This window comes from Hibiscus syriacus, unplaced genomic scaffold, assembly GCF_006381635.1.
Source record: "Hibiscus syriacus cultivar Baekdansim isolate YM2019G1 unplaced genomic scaffold, ASM638163v2 tig00001728_pilon, whole genome shotgun sequence".
Taxonomy (NCBI): domain Eukaryota; kingdom Viridiplantae; phylum Streptophyta; class Magnoliopsida; order Malvales; family Malvaceae; genus Hibiscus; species Hibiscus syriacus.
In genome coordinates this window covers 319,539-339,343 of record NW_024061884.1, presented here as the reverse complement: position 1 = coordinate 339,343, position 19,805 = coordinate 319,539, and the positions used below count along the sequence as shown (strand labels likewise).

General features: G+C 37.6%; 2 protein-coding genes across 2 annotated transcripts; both read right to left on the bottom strand.

Annotated features, from left to right (window-relative positions):
* Nucleotides 1-233: 233 nt before the first annotated feature.
* Nucleotides 234-7,371, bottom strand: LOC120132729. Its single transcript, XM_039149427.1, has 10 exons — nucleotides 5,912-7,371; nucleotides 4,876-5,349; nucleotides 4,491-4,792; nucleotides 3,357-4,082; nucleotides 2,983-3,261; nucleotides 2,619-2,780; nucleotides 1,594-2,529; nucleotides 1,281-1,496; nucleotides 916-1,176; nucleotides 234-764 (listed from the first exon to the last, which is right to left on the bottom strand). The coding sequence occupies exons 1-10, from the start codon at nucleotides 7,299-7,301 to the stop codon at nucleotides 411-413; spliced, it is 5,100 nt and encodes a 1,699-aa protein (XP_039005358.1). The 5' UTR covers nucleotides 7,302-7,371; the 3' UTR covers nucleotides 234-410.
* Nucleotides 7,372-8,158: 787 nt separating this feature from the next.
* LOC120132630 (vesicle-associated membrane protein 711-like) lies at nucleotides 8,159-10,516 on the bottom strand. The gene is made up of 4 exons (XM_039149359.1): nucleotides 9,973-10,516; nucleotides 9,235-9,425; nucleotides 8,712-8,875; nucleotides 8,159-8,534 (listed from the first exon to the last, which is right to left on the bottom strand). Exons 1-4 carry the CDS (start codon nucleotides 10,187-10,189, stop codon nucleotides 8,444-8,446), a joined length of 663 nt encoding a protein of 220 aa, XP_039005290.1. The 5' UTR covers nucleotides 10,190-10,516; the 3' UTR covers nucleotides 8,159-8,443.
* Between the last annotated feature and the right edge of the window lie 9,289 nt (nucleotides 10,517-19,805).

Genomic DNA, 19,805 nt, shown 5'->3' with positions numbered 1-19,805 from the left:
TATATTTATCCTTCTGAATCGGATTGTATAAAAGAAGCTCTTAAAACACAAACTACTACTTTTGGTTAAGTTGTCCTTAAAACTTTTTTCGTCAAATTTTAGATAAAATTTAGATAAATGCGGGCTCAAAAGTGAGAATCATGATTAACAAAACTTTGGATAAAAGCCTAATCAACCTTTATAAAATTTGAAGCAAAGAGGGTGAAAAAAGCATATTTCCAACTGTTAGTCCCATAATGGGCTCCAACAGTTCTACCAGTTAAAAAAATTGCCAAAAAAATATAATTCAAAAAAGGGATATCTCCTCAAACGGTGATGTTCATAACCTCTATTTGGTGTTTGGGGGGGGGGGGGTTGTAGGTAAAGCTACTAAATGCACCGGCACAATGTAAAAAGGTGGCCCTAGAAACTCAACCATGATTGAACCAAGGTCCGACAGTCCCGTTCACATGCCCATTTCCATTTCCGTGGATTCCTACACTGTTATGGAGGAGGGAAGGTGGTGGATGTCCGACAGCCATTGGTGGTGGTGCTGTAGTGTATAACCCATGATTGTGTGGGATAGTATGGGAACTTGCAAGAGGAGTACCAGCCGGACTGCCTTTCCGTTGCTGGAGAGCATGGATTTGCCTCAGCCCTTCCTCGTGAATCCTCGACAATGTTTCCAATTCCTTCATCGACAAAGCTTCCAAACCAGCACCATAGAGAGGAGCGTGTCGTGACATTTCTTCTTGGAGCGAGGCCTCAAGTGTGTGCATATATTGCTGCAGAAGAAAACGCATAAATGGGAGGGACCACACAGCATTTTTTTTTATTCAAATTAGAACCCGAATCTCTGCTCATTGTCTTATCCAATAAACAGCTGAAATCTCCTAGAAATTCAACATAAAATATGGTGATGGTGAGGGGAAAAACCTGGCAGGCCTGCAACTTTGATTCCATGCCATCAATATATGCTTCACACCTGGCAATCTGCTCTTCCTTTTCCTGCTTTTCACCTTCAGTTTGGCCAACTGTTCGTGTCAATCTACGAATTTCATTCTCAAGAGATTGACAAATTTCTTCTCGGGTCACGTTCTCTGTGGCATACCGTTTTGATTCTTCACCAAATCTTTTCCGTGCAGCTTCAGCACTCTTCAATCTTTCGGCAAGAGTTTTCTTCTCCTTTACCACCCTCTATCACATACATACCTTCTTGTCAGATAAAGCAGTAAAGATAGCAGTCAAATGAATCACAAAGCAAAAGCAAAGATGCAACACATATTTATCATCCCAAGTACCTTCAATTCTTCACGTTTCTGAGACTTCAACTGGGAGACCTGTATGTCTGCATCGTGAAGACGATCCTGAAGTGCTTTCTTCTCAGCTCTGAGTTTTTTAATTTCATCATCCCTCTCAGAGCGAAGCCACTCAAGTTGGCTCTCAACCTCCTGTATTTGTTCAGAAAGTTCCTTCTTTTCCCGAGCAAATCGATCCATCTCAGCCCTCATTTCAGACTGTCAATTTATAAGACATGGTAACTTTAAGAACTCCCTGAAAAGAATAGAGATGGGAGAGCAATCGCAGAACGTACCATTAGTTAAAGCGGCATACCTTCAGACGATTATTCGTGGACTCAGATTCGCTTAATTTTAGGGATATAGTAGCTTTTTCCCTAACCATGTTTGAAATTTCAGTCTCGCTCTCTTCACGCATGCGGATATTTGCATCCTCACTAGCACATAACTGGTGCCAAAGGGCTGTTCGATCAACATTTGCAAGTTCAGAAACTTCTCGCATCATGCTTAGAACAGGTCTAACAATTTCTGACTCTTCAGAAACCAAAAGAACCAAAACATCAAAATCTATGTTCACTTTACAACTACTTTCTGTAGTGCTGGTAGCACAATCAACAAGTCTTTTCAGCATCCTCACTCGGGAGCACTCGTCAGCATACCACTTGAATAATATTGTATAAAGCATTTTCACAAAGTCCCTGACACGAAGATCTCTACAGAGTGCTAATGTCTCAGCAAGACTCAGAAGTGAAGAGAACTCATCCCGTTGAACCCTAAGCTGCTCACTGGCTTCTCCCTCGACTACAGCATCCCCCTGCTTAAAGCTTTCAGCAACATATCTGGCATTGACATTCGATCTCTGAGCTAGACGCATTTCCAAGATCATGGCTACACACTGAACCGAAATGGCACCTCGAGCCACAGCTCTCTCAAATGTTTGAGAAGCTTCAACAGCAAGGCAAGGTATGGATAGCATCTCAATCAGAATATAAATGTCAGAAAAATGATGACCAGAGCAAAAAGCCTGCTCATCCACCACATGCAATCTTTCACAAGTGGGTCGATTTTCACCAAACAAGAACCCACAACCCATTGCCGGGAGATTTCCATTGAAATCCTCATCACAATCTATATCTCTTAATATGGTCTCAGCAACATCTCCCCAACTATTTACAAGTTTACTTAAAAAATCAAGAACACAAGGAGACACCTCCTGTCCCAATTCTTTTAGCCTAACACGAACAGATCTAACCTGCAGAAGAGAACCAAAATAGTTATATATACTTCAGAAATTATGGTAATTTGTAGAATACAACAATGAAATGATAAAGATAAACATACTGCTTCAGGAAGATGTTGGCATTGTGATGCAGCTTTAAAGATGAAATCTATGGTTGCAGCCAGAAGCTCATCATTTGGACCTGTTAATAGCTCAAAAGATTGAAATAAGATGCGTTCCCAGACTTCGCTGCCACAATCCAGTTGACTGAGTGCTCCAAATACCTGAAATAGAAGAATCATTATTAGCAGATCGAAGATAAAGAAATGAACTTTATAATGAAAAAAACATATTTCAAAACAATAGTCCGTTTGAAATCTCACCCAAATGTTCAGAAACTGATTTCTCTTAAAGCACATCCTAATGGAACAGCCCACAAATACCATAACATAAAAGAAATTAAGTCCATTACAAAAACTCTCTTACAGGTATTCGCAATGCAGGCTCTGCATCTGGCTTTTGAAGTCGTTCAAGAAGCGCATAAGCAACCAGTGGATGCTCTGAATGCTCTACCAATTTAGGCACCAATGCAGCTAAGTCCGGTTGCAGATGCTTAGGAGCTTTATCCAAAACAAGAGAGATCTTCTGTGCAGAATGGGGCCTCCGCCTTGGCTCTGGACAGCCTTGTGGAGCAGCTCCATCTAGAGATCTCAAAGAGTTAACAATCAACCCTAAAAGCTCCTCAGATTGCTCGGGCCACTTGGTCTGGAAATTCAAGTTGTTCAGGAGTTGATTAATAATCATTGAACAAAAAAATTACATGATGACTATTCGAGTTCAACATCATTCACAAAACATACCTTTGCGTGAAGGGAGGAATTCTCAGAAGAAACCCCAGCAGAGGTTTCCGGTGGAGTAATAGGCCGTCTGAGAATGGGTTTTCCAGAGATATTAATCCCATTAACGTCAGAGCTTTGTACAGCAGAGGCAGTGATACCATCATCCACAAAAGAATCCAATCGTTCATACAAAGGAAAATGAGTAGATTCTGCACCTCCATTTTCCCTATCACAAACCAGTGAGCTAGCAGTTTCACTACCATCAGAAGAAGGTTTAGTGTTACATTCTGAAGAATCACCACGTGCAACTCTTTCAGAAGGGTGGCAACATTCAACCATTATATCCAAGAGTAGATCAATAATTGCCTGCTGCAAAACTTTGACTCCCATAAGCAAATTCATCAAACTTGGTGAAGATCCATCATTCTTGGAAGCCTTCTTTCCATCGCCATTACCAGAGAGCTTTGTTGGAAGCAGCAAACGCTTTACTTTAGCAGGGTCATCGAGGTAAACACGAAGTCCAGTCAGAAAACCAGTAATTGCCCCAGCATCCATCAGAAGTTTCTCTCGTAAAGTGACCTGTGGCTGTGATGGATTGTCTCCATATGTAATGTGAAATCCAGCTTGGGAAAGAAGGTTTCTAAAGATATCATCTTCATCCCCACTTATACCTTCACTGTCTTCAGAATCAATAGGTTCATCAGGATCAGTTGTTAAAGCATCCAGATCATCCTCAGAAGCCAAAACCTGTCAAATGTGGAGAAGAGCAAATATCAAAATGCTGAGCTAATTCATTCGAAACATAAAGAAAAAGATATTATGAGTAAATTTATTATATCCTTCATTAGTTCCTTCCTAATACCGTGAAAGTAGTCAGCATGAGAACAAACAAGAAAATAGCACAGCAAAGGGTGGTTCAGAAGAACCAAGCCAAATAAGTGGGGAAGGATCAAGTTTACACATCCTTCAGGTAAAGACAAAAGGTTCCAAATCCCAGTAGCAGGTAGAAAAAGGAAATCTTTTCTGTCCCATAAGTTATGTAAACAGAAAGCCCAAATAGACAAGCTCCAAATCTGAAAACTGAATATAAACAAAACTTGCCTATCCAGAAGAAAAAACAATGCATAAAATAGAAGATATCCAAAAGATACTAACCTCAAGATCTGAGAACTCAAACCAAGGGCAGCAATCCAATATTTCACAAACAAAAACAACGGTGTCACGTACAAGAAACCCTGCATCTGCTTCTAACATATCTGATACCTTCATGAACTGCAAAACAGAATTATTCCATGTCTTTGTACAAATAGAAGATTCCTTCCAGACAGTCTTGGCTGGATTTTTTTGATTCACTACAGCCATTTTGTATCTAACCCAAAAGTTTTTATCAGGATCACTACCAACAGATTGATCACTCTCCAGATATATACAAATGGTGTCAAAGGACTCATACACACCTGCATCACAAACAGCCAGTTAATCAAGAGAAACAACTAGAACAAAATGTTCAGTGGAGAACCGATTGGAGACAATCACCCACCAATTCGAAGCTCACATCCACCGGCTTCAAAAAATTTGCTAAACATTTTGCGGGTTTCCATTATTTCCTTGAAAGATAAGAAGTTCTCCACCTTCCATGTGAATGCACTTCTCTTTCCAACCGTTTCTATCTGAAGAGCAGTATTTGCTGACTCAGTATCTTGACCAGTGAAATCCTGCATTATTGATGTCTCTTTCAGAATAAGGACCTCCGCAGAAAATACAACAGTATCCTGAACAAGAAACCCAAAATCTTGATCAAATAAGCTGGTAAGCGTCACAAATTCACGCCAACCCCAGTCCTTTGCAGCTTTAGAGTAGCGGTTCTGAGATTCTTTTGTAACCGACTTCTCCTCCATCTTTTGGTTCACAACAGACAGTCGATGACTCACAAAACAGCTCCAGTCACTTGAAGTATTTCGCGAATCTGTTACCTCAAGAAACACAGAAAGGTGGCACGGTGGCTGGGACTGCCCTGATAGAATCAAGCCCATGGGAAACTTCAATCAGTACATGTTCCAAACACAATTTAGCAACAATCATCCCATGTCACCTTGTCACGGATGCAAGGATCATAAGACTTGTGACAAACCAGATTACAAAGGTAAAATACAGCTCTTCCTCCATAAATTCCCTTTTAATTTATTTTGAATCCACGGACCACATTAAACATGTATATAAAGTGACAAATAGCTTCACTACCGGTAGTGAGTGCTAAAAAATCTGTCACCGCTTCCCTAAAAGTGCCAGTAAAGCAAAAACCATTTTCAAGTCAATCATATATGAATCTAGACACAAAATATGGAAGCTTAAGCTAACCAATTAACATTATATTAAAAAAAATTTGTAGGGGGCGACAACAACAAGCATGTAACCATCTTTGTCGCTATCTACTTTAATATTTTATTTTAACCAAGAAAAAGAAAAAATGTCAACAAATACATCACTTTCTTTAACTAGACGTATTGGTCAGTTTGTACATAGAAAAGTGACAACAAAATCCATTTCATTAAATGGTTACAATGACTCTTGCATACCTCGAGGATAAACAATGAGACGACAATCCCGGTTTCCAATCTGAAATCTCCTGCTCTTGATGCAAAGACCTGTTATCTTCCTCTTCTTCAGAAGATCCTTTAACCTTGTAAAATTCTCAATCCTCCAAGTGAATTTTCCCATATGTCCATCAGATTTCCTTGCTCCATTACCAGTCCTACCTGCAACCAACCCTCCATTCTTGGAGAAACTACTATACTCCTTGGTCACGTGAAACGAGGTGCTAAATACAGCAGTATCATCCACCAAAAACCCTGCCTCTAGCCCAACAAAATCCGTCATCTTCATGTAGTCATTCCAACCCAAACTAGTATTATCCCCGCTCTTATTATCGGCTGCAAATCTCCCATATGAATCTCTGTGCATATGGTTCGACCCTGGTTTCTGATTCAGGACTGACATTCTAAACAAACACCAACAACTCCGATCAGAAATGACCGTTTTATCTGTATCCTTGCTCTCCAAACACAGAGACAAATATTCCTGCCCATTAACTGAGCTTTGATACACACTAATCCTCAAATTACACTCCCCAGCAGGGAAAACTGGGCTCATTATCTTCTGCGTCTTAATCATTTCCTTAAACAAACTAAAATTATGCACTTTCCAAGTGAATTTGCCACTCAAAACATCAAAAACGGGACTGGCAACAGCGGAATTCGAAACCATGGAAGACAATGAAGATTGAGCATCGTTGTTATCACGGGTAAAATTAACGGATTCATTCAAGATTATGATATCGGCAGTGATTAAAACGGCATCGTTGCTCAGTAGATAACCTAATTTGGAATCGAAGACAGTAGAAGAAGGTGTGAAATCGCACCAACCGTGAGATTTCTTCTTGCTCGAGAAACGATGCCACGAATCACGATGAATGGTCTTGGAATCGTCAGCTAGATTGACGATGGCTAACCGGTAGCTAGCGAAGCAATCCCATTTTGACGACGACGTGCCCCTCGGGTCCATGATTTGGAGATATATCGATATGTAGCCAGGCAAAGCCTGAGAGTCCCCTTTCGGATAAACCAATAAACGGCAATCGTAACCACCTACCTCAAAGTACTTGCTCCAAAGTGCCCTAGCTTTGACTCTCGGGAAATTATGAACCGTCCATCTACATACCGCCGAGTATTCACCTCGTCGATCGACGGTCACCGTTTCCTGCGCCGCCGCGCTTTCGTCCCTCGAGCCTACCCCAGCTAAATCATCCGCCGCCGATATCGACGCCAAGGTTTTGTTATTTCTATTGCTATTATTGTTGAGGTGGTGGTTTTCGGTTACAGATGATGAAGCGGCGGGCTGTGATTGGTCGGGTAAGCTGGGCATAGAGGAAGACGATGAGGAGACTGCCTCAGGTGAGCTCTGCTTCATTGCGTTCCCTCTCCTTTTTCTCTTTGTTGGCGATTTCCTTATTTAAATTATAATTTTTTATCCTCCCTCTCAAGCTCGATGGTTTAAATACTGGCCCGGAAAGAGGGGTGATGTAGACCGTGTTAGGAGGGGCAATGAGGGGTGCACGATACTTAACCATGTACCTGCATTTTCACCTATTACTCCACTTAGCTTTGGTGTGCTGCGTTTTTGTAAAATATCAGTGCAGTACTTCTTTTCTTCTGCCGTCTGATTTGTTCGAAGAATAAATCTGATTGGTCAGGAATGTGTGTGCACGTGTGTTTCCACATCTATTCACATAGTCGAGATTGATTCATGATTATATCTCCTCTCCATCGAGAGGTTGTATGGTAAGGAATCTACGAGGAGATTATAAATTTATTAAAAATTTAAGTTTATATTAATATTTGGATTTATATCACAAATAAGTAGATAAAATATATATATTTTTATCTAAACACTTAAATATATTTTTTAAAGTATATTGTTTTTATAAAAATAGTATATAAAGTAAATAGGTACCTAAAATATATTATATTCTTTATTTAAATACATAAAATATTTTTTAATTAATATCACGGTTTAATTTTAAGATCTAAGTATCTATTTTAACAAAATAACTTTAAGTAGTTATTTTTATCAAAAAAAATCAGATGTATTTTATTTACTTATAATAGTTACAAGAAAACTTAAAAATATTACTCAAACATGAAATCTTTTATATTTTTATAATCTTTTTGGTAGGTACAATTAAAGTTAATTTTATTTTCATCAAATGTTTTTTTTAGCAAGAAATACAAGATTTTTGTTGGAATTCCAAACTATGTTCATAATTCCATTGTTTGCAAATAACTTGAACCGTGTCGTGCTATGTTCATAATCGATATATCCGATGAATAACTCGACAGGTATAATGTCTTCAAGAGACAAACACCAACCAGTCCTAAATTTCACAAGAAACTATGGTCACACAGACAGCAGCATGAAAACTCTAGTTCTTTCACATTGAATAAACAGGTAGTATACAACTCACTGCAGGGGAAGTCGAAACAAAAGCATCACCAAGCCAAGAAAACAGGATTCCATGGTGACGGAGTTCTTCGAATCTCAAATTGCTGACCTCATTTTAGGCACGAAGGTAGCGTGATCCCGTAACAGACGAAAGCCAGCACGACATAAATGATAATTAGGAGGAGGATTATCAGAGTAACCCTGCAATGTGCAAAGCAAGAAAATGAGGGATAAGTTCATCTTTCCTAGTATCTATTGTACCTTAACGCTAACTGGGTTATTGGGAAATTATGATCTTCATAGTAAATTTCACTTTCTAATTCAATGCAGTGAATGTAACATACAAATAAGTGAGGTTTTAAAGTTCAGAGATCATACGTAAGCTTGACGTTTCTCCACCATACTGTGTTTCTAAAACGGCGAGTTTGCTTTCTGAAGCGAAAGGTATTTCCTTGCATGCTAGCAGTTTTGTCGACCAACAATTCCAAGCGGTCGCCTCTCTCTAAAACTTTGTCGATATTCTCTATCATAACGTTTCTCACCTATTTGAGTACAAGAAACAACTTGAAAAGTTCAGACCATGCTTGAAAAGGAAACGTGAAGAAAGAAAATAATTGAAATGCCATATGTAAAAAGGCCATAGCTGCAGCCTGCAACTAAAAGTAGGGATCCCCTTAAATATAACATGTTAAATTGTTGGCAATATAAGATTGATATTAGAAATTTTTAATGTGATGCCTGACAGCAAACTATTTCATTTTTAAAGGTGTTTAAAGGTGTAAGATCATCCTTATGCATTCAAATAGACACCATGATTAAGATGGTTGAATACGCTGATACGAATCTCGAAGAATTAGAATAAAAGAATTGATAACCTGAGACAGAGCCATTCAAAGCCTACCTGGCTCATTTCACCTTTTAGACGATTTATCCTATCGGCATTAGGGTCACTAGAGTAATATTCCATCTGCTGGCTCAAAACCCTTGAAAATTCATCATTCATGCCGTAAGGAAGGGCTGAAAATACTGCTCTTCCATATGTCCTCACAAATCTCTGGTGTATGTCTTCAAGAAATGCAAATGGAATTCTCCCTGCCAAAGATACAATAAACACATCCACCATTACTATCGTTTGAACCAAGTTACCAAAGAGCTCATAACAAAGAAGAGCTACAAACTTCCAATCTGAAAAATGAAAAATCAACAGAATGTTCTGAAGAACAATAATATCCCCACCTCCAGCTCATAAGCATAAATTAAAAGGTGGGTAATCCTTCAACAGAAGAAGATAACTGATAATTTCTCAGAAAAAAGTATCAAACGCTACAATTGACGAAAGGAAATGATCAGCAAAAAAAACATCCCTTGTACCATTTTGAACTTATGATCAAACTCTAGATTGTCAACCAATCATAGAACTTACAAACTTTCTTCTCAACCGCCTACCTTTATATCTAATCTCTCATTAGATTGAAAAGAATTCGAGAATACTTGAAAGAGCAATTGAAATTGAATTGTAATCCTATCGCGTCAATTAAATATAAGTTAAATTTCAGGGGGAGGGGGAAAGAAGAAAAAAAGCATATGCTTTACAAAAACTACATCTGAATTAAATAAAGGGAGAGCTAATTTAGCTTACTTCCAGCACTTTCATCGGCCATACAAAGAACGGTGAGTCCATCGGTGCGTTTGACATGGAAAATGAACCGATCCTGCGAATACGAAACGTGCGTGTCGTTGTCTCCTGGAATTTTCTCCAGAATCTGCTTGGCGATCGAGCTCGCGTTTGTCGACGCCGCCGTGAACTCCGCCAGAACCACCGATCCACGCGCAACGAGCGCGTACAGGATCGCCATCTAAACTCGAAAACCTGTCTCTCTCTCTCTCTCTCAATAGATCGCTTCGATAGATCAATCTGAAAAGACAGCAGCGCTAGAGTTTATATAAAATTAATTGATTTTGAGTGAGCCGGATGGGATAATGACAACTGTTATTTGACATTTTAGATCAAACGGAAAAATGATATAATTTAGATAAGAACATTGGAGTGGGCTCTTTGGTGTTTTCTCTTTGTTCTGTTTTTCTTTTAGTATAAAGAAGAAATGATGTGAGTTTGTTATTGTCCATACAGCTTGGAGATTCCCATTGCTCGATTACCGAGGTTTCAACCTATGAACTTTGCTTATATTCTTCCTGATCCCAACTCCCAAGCTTCAATCGAGAGTCAAGACTGGCTCGGCTTTGTAGGCACATGAGCAAATGATGGTTTAACTTTGAAACCCTTTAGTATGATTTTTTTTAAAGTACACAAATCATCCTCTAACTATAGGATTTCATTTTATTAGATTCCTCGACTATTAAAAGTTATAAAACAATCTTTTGATTATAGAGTGTTACTTTGGTGAGTCACTCGACTATTAAAATTTACAAAATTATCACTATGTTTCAAACTCGTTATTTTTCGTTAAAAAATTAATGGTATTTTGAGTTGAACTTTAACTTGCTAACTGCGATATGATAAAATTTTATCATAGAATCTCAAACAATTATCATGTCTCAGTCATCATGTTAACATCCAACAATCGCTAGTTTTTAATGAAAAAAGATGATTTTGGAACATAATGAATAGTCAGGTGATCATTTTTGTAACTTTTAATAGTCGATGGACTTAATAAAATAGTACCATATAGTCGAGGGACCATTTGTGTACTTTGTGCTATTTTTATGTGAATAGAAATAATCAATTTTATTAAAAAAAATATTTAAAATTATAATAATTTTTATAATCATAAATGTTAATATTTTTTTGAAAAGTTAAATTATTACATTACAATAACATTCTAAAGTACCACAGACTTAATACATTCGGGTTCATCATAATCAAATTAGTACGGATTGAGTCTCATAAAGCCCAATGAGCCAGTAAATGAGCCACTCGATTCGCCTCATGGTTAACATAGAAAAACTTGAGCTCTCGATTCTTAGTTAGCAAACTGCAAGCTTTATTGATCAGCAATCTGATGGTTGAAATGTCCTTACTTTGATTGGAAAGTCTGTTCATTATGGAAAATCGCTTCACCTTCGATAATTGCATCTATCAAGTCGTTCTCAATGGTGAACTTAATTCCTTGAGTGAAGGCTATCATTTCCTCTGTGAATAGAAGATCAATTTGATGGCACATACCTCCAAGGACCATTCCATTATGATCTCGGATGACAATTTTAATTGCGGTAGATGCATTTAATGTGAACACTCCATTAACATTTATCTTGACTGAGTTTGACTTAGGGTGACTCCAACGATAATAATTCATCGACCTCTATTGGTGTGGGAGAAAACTTTTATAGGAGTTGGCTTCATTAAGTTTTGTATAAAGCCCTCATACGGCTACTGCCACATCTCTATCTTATTGTAGCTCTTCATTTTGCAACCATTGTTCCTTCGATTTCATAGGTTCCAAAAAAGCACAATGAGCTTGGAGAGTCCCTCTAATATAATTGAGAAGCAATTCATTCCAGTCAGTCCTTACATGAATTTCCTTGCCAATTAATAATAGAGGTTTTGAGCCCTGAGATTTGTAGAATTGAGCGAGTCTTAAAACTCTCCTTTAAGGTATGAATCGTTGTTTCTATGTCACTACCACACATGGGGAATATCCACTCAACCAACCAAGCCTTCCTCATTTTTCCCTTGTAGGGATTGCCTCGTGACACACTGTCCAGTCGAAGATCCTAATTTTGGCAAAGTAGGTAGTTTGGTGAGTGTTTTCCATATTTTACCTTGTTCAGTTGGGAGACCCTTCCGCAAGAGAAACCAATTATACCCTGACTTCGTTGAGTAGCATCCTTTGTTGTGATGACTCCAAATCAACATGTCTTTTGGTGTAGGGGCAATAAAAGTTCCCAAGACTTTGTTCGCATCCTCGTGGGTGAGTACTTGTTGAATCTTTGCTTCATCTTATCTTGAGGCATTTGGAATTATTAAGTCAATACATTTAAAAGGGGAATCCACACTATCTTGATAAGATCAGGTCCAATTGATCGGGAAGGCATCCCATCACTTATCTAGGAACATTCTAGTTTCTCCCTGAAAACTAATTCTCTAAAAAAGTCATCTTTCAAGGATTCTTTTGCTGTGAAGTGACTAGACCAGATGTAGAAGACTCTACCTCCTAGTTTGGCATCCATAAAAGAGATTTTAGGAAAATACTTTGCTTTGAAAACTTTAAAAGCAATGGAGTTTTGGGCTTGAATGAATCTCCAGACTTTGTTCCCAAGCAAAGCAATGTTAAACAACTAGAGGTCTCTGAATCCTAATCCTCACGGTCGTTTTGTTCTGTAAACTTTTTCCCACACAACCATGGCCAATCCCCTCGCATCTTACTTTTTCGACCACCAAAATGACTTAATTTGGACAGTAATGTCATCGATTATGCATTCTAGAAAAAAAAATAACATGACATCACGTATGTGGGGAGGGCTTGTGGAATTGATTTGAGGAAAATTTCTCTACCACCAAATGAAAGTAGTTTTTTAGTCCAGCCTTGAATTCTTTTAGCCATTTTGTCTTTAACAAAGCTAAAAGTGGAAATATTTCCTTTCCCCACAACAAGCGGAAGACAAAGATATGATCCTGGATCTTCTTTTTTCTCAACATCAAAAACTTGTCTAATGCTCCTCTGGTGATCAAGATAAGTGTTAGTGCTAAAGTAAATACTGGATTTGACATAGTTAACTTTCTGCCCAAAAGATTGCTCATAAACCTAGAGAATATCTTTCACCCTTTGTGCTCTCGTCAACAAGTTCTTGAAGAACAACAAACTGTCATCAGCATAAAGAAGATGAGTAGTTCGAGGGTCGCGCATGCTTGTTTTCATCCCTTTAATGAGCCCTTTCTGTTGTGCATTGAGAAGAAGTACAAAGAGGCCCTACACACAAAAAAGAAACAAATATGATGAAAGAGGATCTCCTTAACAGAGTCATATTTCCGGAATGATTCAATTTGACAGTTGACCATTGATTCTAATTTGATAACAGACCAAGGTGATACATCTCTTAATCAGTGCGAAAAAGTCTTCATTGAAGCCATTTGGTCCATAACCTTAAGAACAAAGTTTCATTTCATCCTATCATACGTTTTTTTTTATATCTAATTTAAGGGCATTCCCTTTGTTAGGGTCGTTTTTAGAGCTTTTAAGGTAGTGAAGTAATTCATGTACAACTAGAAAATTGTAGGAGATTCTCCTACCGGGAACGAAAGCATATTTGTAACACCCTAAACCCGATTGGGCCTAAAGTTCCACATTGGGCTACCAAGGCAACCCTTGATTTTCAAAACCTTTTCGTTCTTTTTTGAAAATGTACTCAATGGTATCATAATTAAACATAAATAACTATTATAAAAACATTTTACAAAACGAAGCTCTATGACACAAGTTTAAATCAAAATATTACAACTTTTTGAATACAATAATAAGGGTCCTATGAATACACATGCCCATTAAAGCTATAGTATAGTACTCTGAAGAGGGGTGCTGGAAGTCCTGCCATGACGGTGCTCCTCGAACTGCCTAATCTACAAACCTACCAATGGAAAACATCCGAAGTCTAAGCTTACAAAGCTCAGCAGTATAATAACTAATCTAGAGCAATATAAGAATTCATAAACATAAGCATGCTGAAGATTGAGTACTAAACAGTAGATACATGCATGATCTAGATCAAGTACTACCTACTCAAGGGTTTACAATTCTATCGCTGAAGTAGGGGTCTTATATTTTCCTTAATCATCTGCTAAGGGTCTAGCCATGAGAACACCTCTAAAAATCTTTAACCCCAATAACTGTAACTACTACGCATTATCTAAATGCGACATTAAGACTCATGTGAATTATCTGAATGCAAACCTAATTATACTGTGTATTATCTAAATGCAACACTAACTCTACTATGGTAGTATCTGGTATCACATAGCATCAGATACTAATCTACTGAAAGAGAGTATCAGTATCACATAGTATCGGTAAAGTCCTCTCTAATCTATTGGATGATCACTGGTATCACATAGTATCCGATAGAACATCGAGAAGGAATCCTGGTATCACATAACATCGGATATTCCCACTCAACAAAAGCATTGACTTGGTATCACACAACATCAAGCCAAACTTTTCTGATAACTGGGGTACTGGACTGATGCAACAAGGTGTGTATATCTAAGGCCCAAAAGCCACACAACACCAATACCATTAACCCACTCCTTACGAGTGTCAAGCCTTGTGACCTAGCTAGCTTTTGATGTACCTCGCGCACTGATAATGCCCCACTAGGGCAACTAAGGTAACCTAGCTACACCCTAGCTTAGCTAGACTCACTAAAGTGAGTCTGTCCTCTCACTAGTTGTTATCTCGTTCGTTCTCTCATCTAAAACGTTAGGCAAAGGCTTAATAGTCTACTACTGTTGTTATTTATTAAGCTACTTTATGTTGGTCGTTCATTACTCAAGGGTGTTTGAGTCATTCTCTACCTCTAGCCAAGTTTCTACTTGTATCTAGATTTTTACGACGATTTCTGTGGTTTGCGTTCACTAGCTGTACTATTCACTAGCCCGATAACTGACTCGAGTTCAACTATGAGTAGCGACGCTCTAGTCACTCTTCATATTTTTTTCCTTAAATTCACCCTCGAGTTAAAGAGACGATTGTATGTCCATCAATCGCTAATATTCTCGAAGTATATGATTCATATATTTCGTAGTCTTATTAATTCATCATACCGCTTGTCAGGATGTCCTCTATAATGATCTTTCGTTCTTAGTTACTTACTTTGAAGCCCATAAGGGTAATTTGGTAATTTTAGTCCCTAAGGGAATTTTAGTCATTCTCTCATACCCTAGATAGATGCCCGAACTAAAACGATATTAAACTTCTTACTCGTGAGTGTATTTGACATCTTGAAGTCACTTAACCAAAATATGAGGAAAGAGGATCTCCTTGACAGAATCATATTTCCAGAATGATGCAATTTGACAGTTGACCATTGATTCTAATTTGATAGACCAAGGTGATACATCTCTTAATCAGTGCGAAAAAGTCTTCATTGAAGCCGATTTGGTCCATAACCTTAAGAACAAAGTTTCATTTCATCATATCATACGTTTTTTCATATCTAATTTAAGGGCATTCCCTTTGTTAGGGTCGTTTTTAGAGCTTTTAAGGTAGTGAAACAATTCATGTACAACTAGAAAATTGTAGGAGATTCTCCTACCGAGAACGAAAGCATATTTTAACACCCTAAACCCGATTGAGCCTAAAGTTCCACATTGGGCTACCAAGGCAACCCCTGATTTTCAAAACATTTTTGTTCTTTTTTGAAAATGTACTCAATGGTATCATAATTAAACATAAATAACTATTATAAAAACATTTTACAAAATGAAGCTCTATGAGACAAGTTTAAATCAAAATATTACAACTTTTTGAATACAATAATAATGGTCCTATGAATACACATGCCCACTAAAGCTATAGTATAGTACTCTGAAGAGGGGTGCTGGAAGTCCTGCCATGACGGTGCTCCTCGAACTGCCTAATCTACAAACCTACCAATGGAAAACATCCGAAGGCTAAGCTTACAAAGCTCAGCAGTATAATAACTAATCTAGAGCAATATAAGAATTCATAAACATAAGCATGCTGAAGATTGAGTACTAAACAGTAGATACATGCATGATCTAGATCAAGTACTACCTACTCAAGGGTTTATAATTCTATCACTGAAGTAGGGGTCTCATATTTTCTTTAATCATCTACTAAGGGTCTAACCATGAGAAAACCTCTAAAAATATTTAACCCCAATAACTGTAACTACTACGCATTATCTAAATGCGATATTAAGACTCATGTGCATTATCTGAAATCAAACCTAATTGTATTGTGTATTATCTAAATGCAACACTAACTCTACTATGGTAGTATCTGGTATCACATAGCATCAAATACTAATCTACTGAAAGAGAGTATCAGTATCACATAGTATCGGTAAAGTCCTCTCTAATCTATTGGATGATCACCTGGTATCACATAGTATCAGATAGAACATCGAGAAGGAATCCTGGTATCACATAACATCGGATATTCCCACTCAACAAAAGCATTGACTTGGTATCACACAACATCAAGCCAAGCTTTTCTGATAACTGGGGTACTGGATTAATGCAACAAGGCGTGTATATCTAAGGCCCAAAAGCCACACAACACCAATACCGTTAACCCACTCCTTGCGAGTGTCAAGCCTTGTGACCTAGCTAGCTTTTGATGTACCTCGCGCACTGATAATGCCCCACTAGGGAAACTAAGGTAACCTAACTACACCCTAGCTTAGCTAGACTCACTAAAGTGAGTCTGTCCTCTCACTAACTGTTATCTTGTTCGTTCTCTCATCTAAAACGTTAGGCAAAGGCTTAATAGTCTACTACTGTTGTTATTTATTAAGCTACTTTATGTTGGTCGTTCATTACTCAAGGGCGTTTGAGTTATTCTCTACCTCTAGCTAAGTTTCTAATTGTATCGAGATTTTTACGATGATTTTGTGGTTTACGTTCACTAGCTGTACTATTCACTAGCCTGATAACTGACTCGAGTTCAACTCTGAGTAGCGACGCTCTAGTCGCTCTTCCTATTTTTTCCTTAAATTCACCCTCGAGTTAAAGAGATGATTGTATGTCCACCAATCGCTAATATTCTCAAAGTATATGATTCATATATTTAGTAGTCTTATTAATTCATCATACCGCTTGTCAGGATGTCCTCTATAATGATATTTCGTTCTTAGTTACTTACTTTGAAGCCCATAAGGGTAATTTGATAATTTTAGTCCCTAAGGGAATTTTAGTCATTCTTTCGTACCCGAGATAGATGCCCGAACTAAAACGATATTAAACTTCTCACTCGTGAGTGTATTTGACATCTTGAAGTCACATAACCACTTTGGGCATTGATACAAGCCTTTAGTATGGATACTCATTTTTTCGGTATGTAGACCAATTTTTCATTATAGAGACTAGTCCTTTGGTATGGAGACCGAGCAGTCTTGATACCAAGCATCCGATATCGATACTACAACCCTCAGTATTGATACCAAGGAGTTAATATCGATACTACTTCCCTTAGTATCGATACTCTCAGCCAAAAACCCTAATTGTTTGCCCTGATTCAACCAATATCGATATTGTTCATCTCAGTATCGATACTTGAACTCTGGAATGTGTATTTTGGGTTTGGGAAACACCCAAAAATCATCCTAAAGGTCATGGCTTGGTTTTTAATCTTGTTTTGAATGTTTAATAAGTTGTTTTGGGTCTAAGGTTTCATAAAAATGCATTAATAATACCTAAAATATGTTTTGATCATAACATCAACTATAAACCCTAAAATGCTTAAATACTCAAATCTTAGCAAATACTTGAAATTTATGAAATCTTAATACTCCAAAGGATTTGAAATACACTACCTTGATTCTAGAATCTCAAAATGAAACTCCTTGCTTAGCCAAGATTCTTCCTTGATATTTTGGATGAAACCCACATATTTTCTATAGCTATAAAGAATCTCAAGACCTTGATTCAATAAAACGAAGCTGCTGGTGGGATTTATAATGAAAATAAAGCTTGAAATGGGTTTAAAAAAACTTACCTTAACTTATCCTTGAAGAGGAAGAGAATAAGAAGAAAAATGAAAGAGAATGAAGAGGAAGGGGAAAAAACATTTCCAAAGCATATATAAAGACCCCCAAAATATCTTCCATTTCCAAAAATGGTTTAATTACTCTTTTGGTTCCTCAACATTTTTTCTTAATTCAAAACCCCCTTTTATGGTACATTAGGCCCAAAACTAACTCAATTAAACACAACAACTTAAATTGGAATTTTTATGGGGTTCACTTACCTCCTAGGTAACCCCAAAACTACTAGCTCAGAATTAACACAATTAGACATTACAGGATTTAGACAGTTAATAATATCTTTAGACACTACTTTATAGATAACAGAGCACATACTAATTGGTCTAAAGTTTTTCATAGAGTCATGGTTATTAATCTTAGGTATGAGAGTGATGATTATTCTATTAACATTTTCAAAGCAAGCTTGCCCATTAAGTAGACCAACATAAAAACTAATAAGATCATTACCAACCAAATCCCAAAATGATCTAAAGAAGTAATCAAAAAGGCCATCAATACATGGGCTTTAATGGGGTTGATTTGGGAGAAGGTTTGGAGGACCTCTTCGACAGTGAACTCTCGACAAAGCATAGAGTTATCTTCTGGAGATTCCATTATAGAAGAGTATAAGAGAGAAGAGAAGAACTATGTGGCCACCTCAAGGATCTCTTGTGGTTGGTCAACCCAATGGTCATCAATGTCTTTCAGCCCTACGATCTAGTTATTTTTTCCTCTTGCTAGCCCTAGCTTAGAAGAATGAGGACTTTCTGTCTCTTTCCTTGAGCTATACCACTCTAGATCTCTGACTCCAGTAGGCCTCGTCTTTGTCTATAATATGTTTAGGTTTTCCTCTAGTTTGAATGGGCTTCCCTATTGTGTTATCAGTGATTGGGTTCATTTTGAGTTGTTCAATTGTTGCCTTGAGAATAATTTCTTCATTCTTTTGCCTTGGTCCTCCTCATTCTTTGCTAATGTCTAAGATGAGAGCCTATCACTTGAATTTTGTCCAGTGTAGTTCCAGAAGAACCAACCCAAGCATCTCTAACGACTTTTTTGCATTGATTCTCCTTAGCCCAACAAGTATTAAATTTGAAATAGTACTCACACAAGACTTGAGGTGAATCTGTTGATAGACCCATAAAGTCAACTAAAATGGCCGCATGATAAAAACATATAGTTAGCTCAGTAGAAACTCTGCAATCATTGAAAATATGAATCCATTTCAGGGAACAACAAATCTATCAATTCTCTCCAGGATATGGTTCCTAGCTTGCCTACCAAAGGTCCAAGTGAACCAACCTACTTATGGTTTATGATTCCACAAATTAGAAGATTGGATACCCAGTCTGAAGTTGTTCATATCGACCCTTGGTCTTCATCTTCCCCATGCCTTCTTATTTTGGGTGTATAATCTCATTGAAGTCCCCCTACAATCCGCGGTAATTGCGATGGTCAAGTAAGTCTATTCAGGAGGTCCCAATTTTCTTTTTTCCTGGTGCTTGTGCACCAACCATAAAAGCCAGTGAAATAGAAATAGAGGTTATTCAAAGACACATCGATATCAATATGAGAATTAGACTACCCGAGAAAATTCATATTCATTTCATCATTTTAAAATAAAAGCAATCCAATACAATGATCCGATTTTTTGACATCAAAACACACTTTCATTCCAATCATAGTCTTAATTCTTTTGGCTTTGTTCTTACTAAGTCTAGACTCGCAATCGAAGATGAGCTTTGGACTCTTTTT

Excerpts from the sequence above, each read along its gene's own strand:
- LOC120132630 (XM_039149359.1), bottom strand. The coding sequence starts at position 10,189 with ATGGCGATCCTGTACGCGCTCGTTGCGCGTGGATCGGTGGTTCTGGCG. Across the intron at positions 8,876-9,234 it reads TAAAAGGTGAAATGAGCCAG|GTGAGAAACGTTATGATAGA; the intron begins GTAGGCTTTGAA and ends GTACTCAAATAG. Across the intron at positions 8,535-8,711 it reads TGGAGAAACGTCAAGCTTAC|GGTTACTCTGATAATCCTCC; the intron begins GTATGATCTCTG and ends TGCACATTGCAG.
- LOC120132729 (XM_039149427.1), bottom strand. The coding sequence starts at position 7,301 with ATGAAGCAGAGCTCACCTGAGGCAGTCTCCTCATCGTCTTCCTCTATG. Across the intron at positions 5,350-5,911 it reads TCTCATTGTTTATCCTCGAG|GGCAGTCCCAGCCACCGTGC; the intron begins GTATGCAAGAGT and ends TGATTCTATCAG. Across the intron at positions 765-915 it reads CAAAGTTGCAGGCCTGCCAG|CAATATATGCACACACTTGA; the intron begins GTTTTTCCCCTC and ends TTTCTTCTGCAG.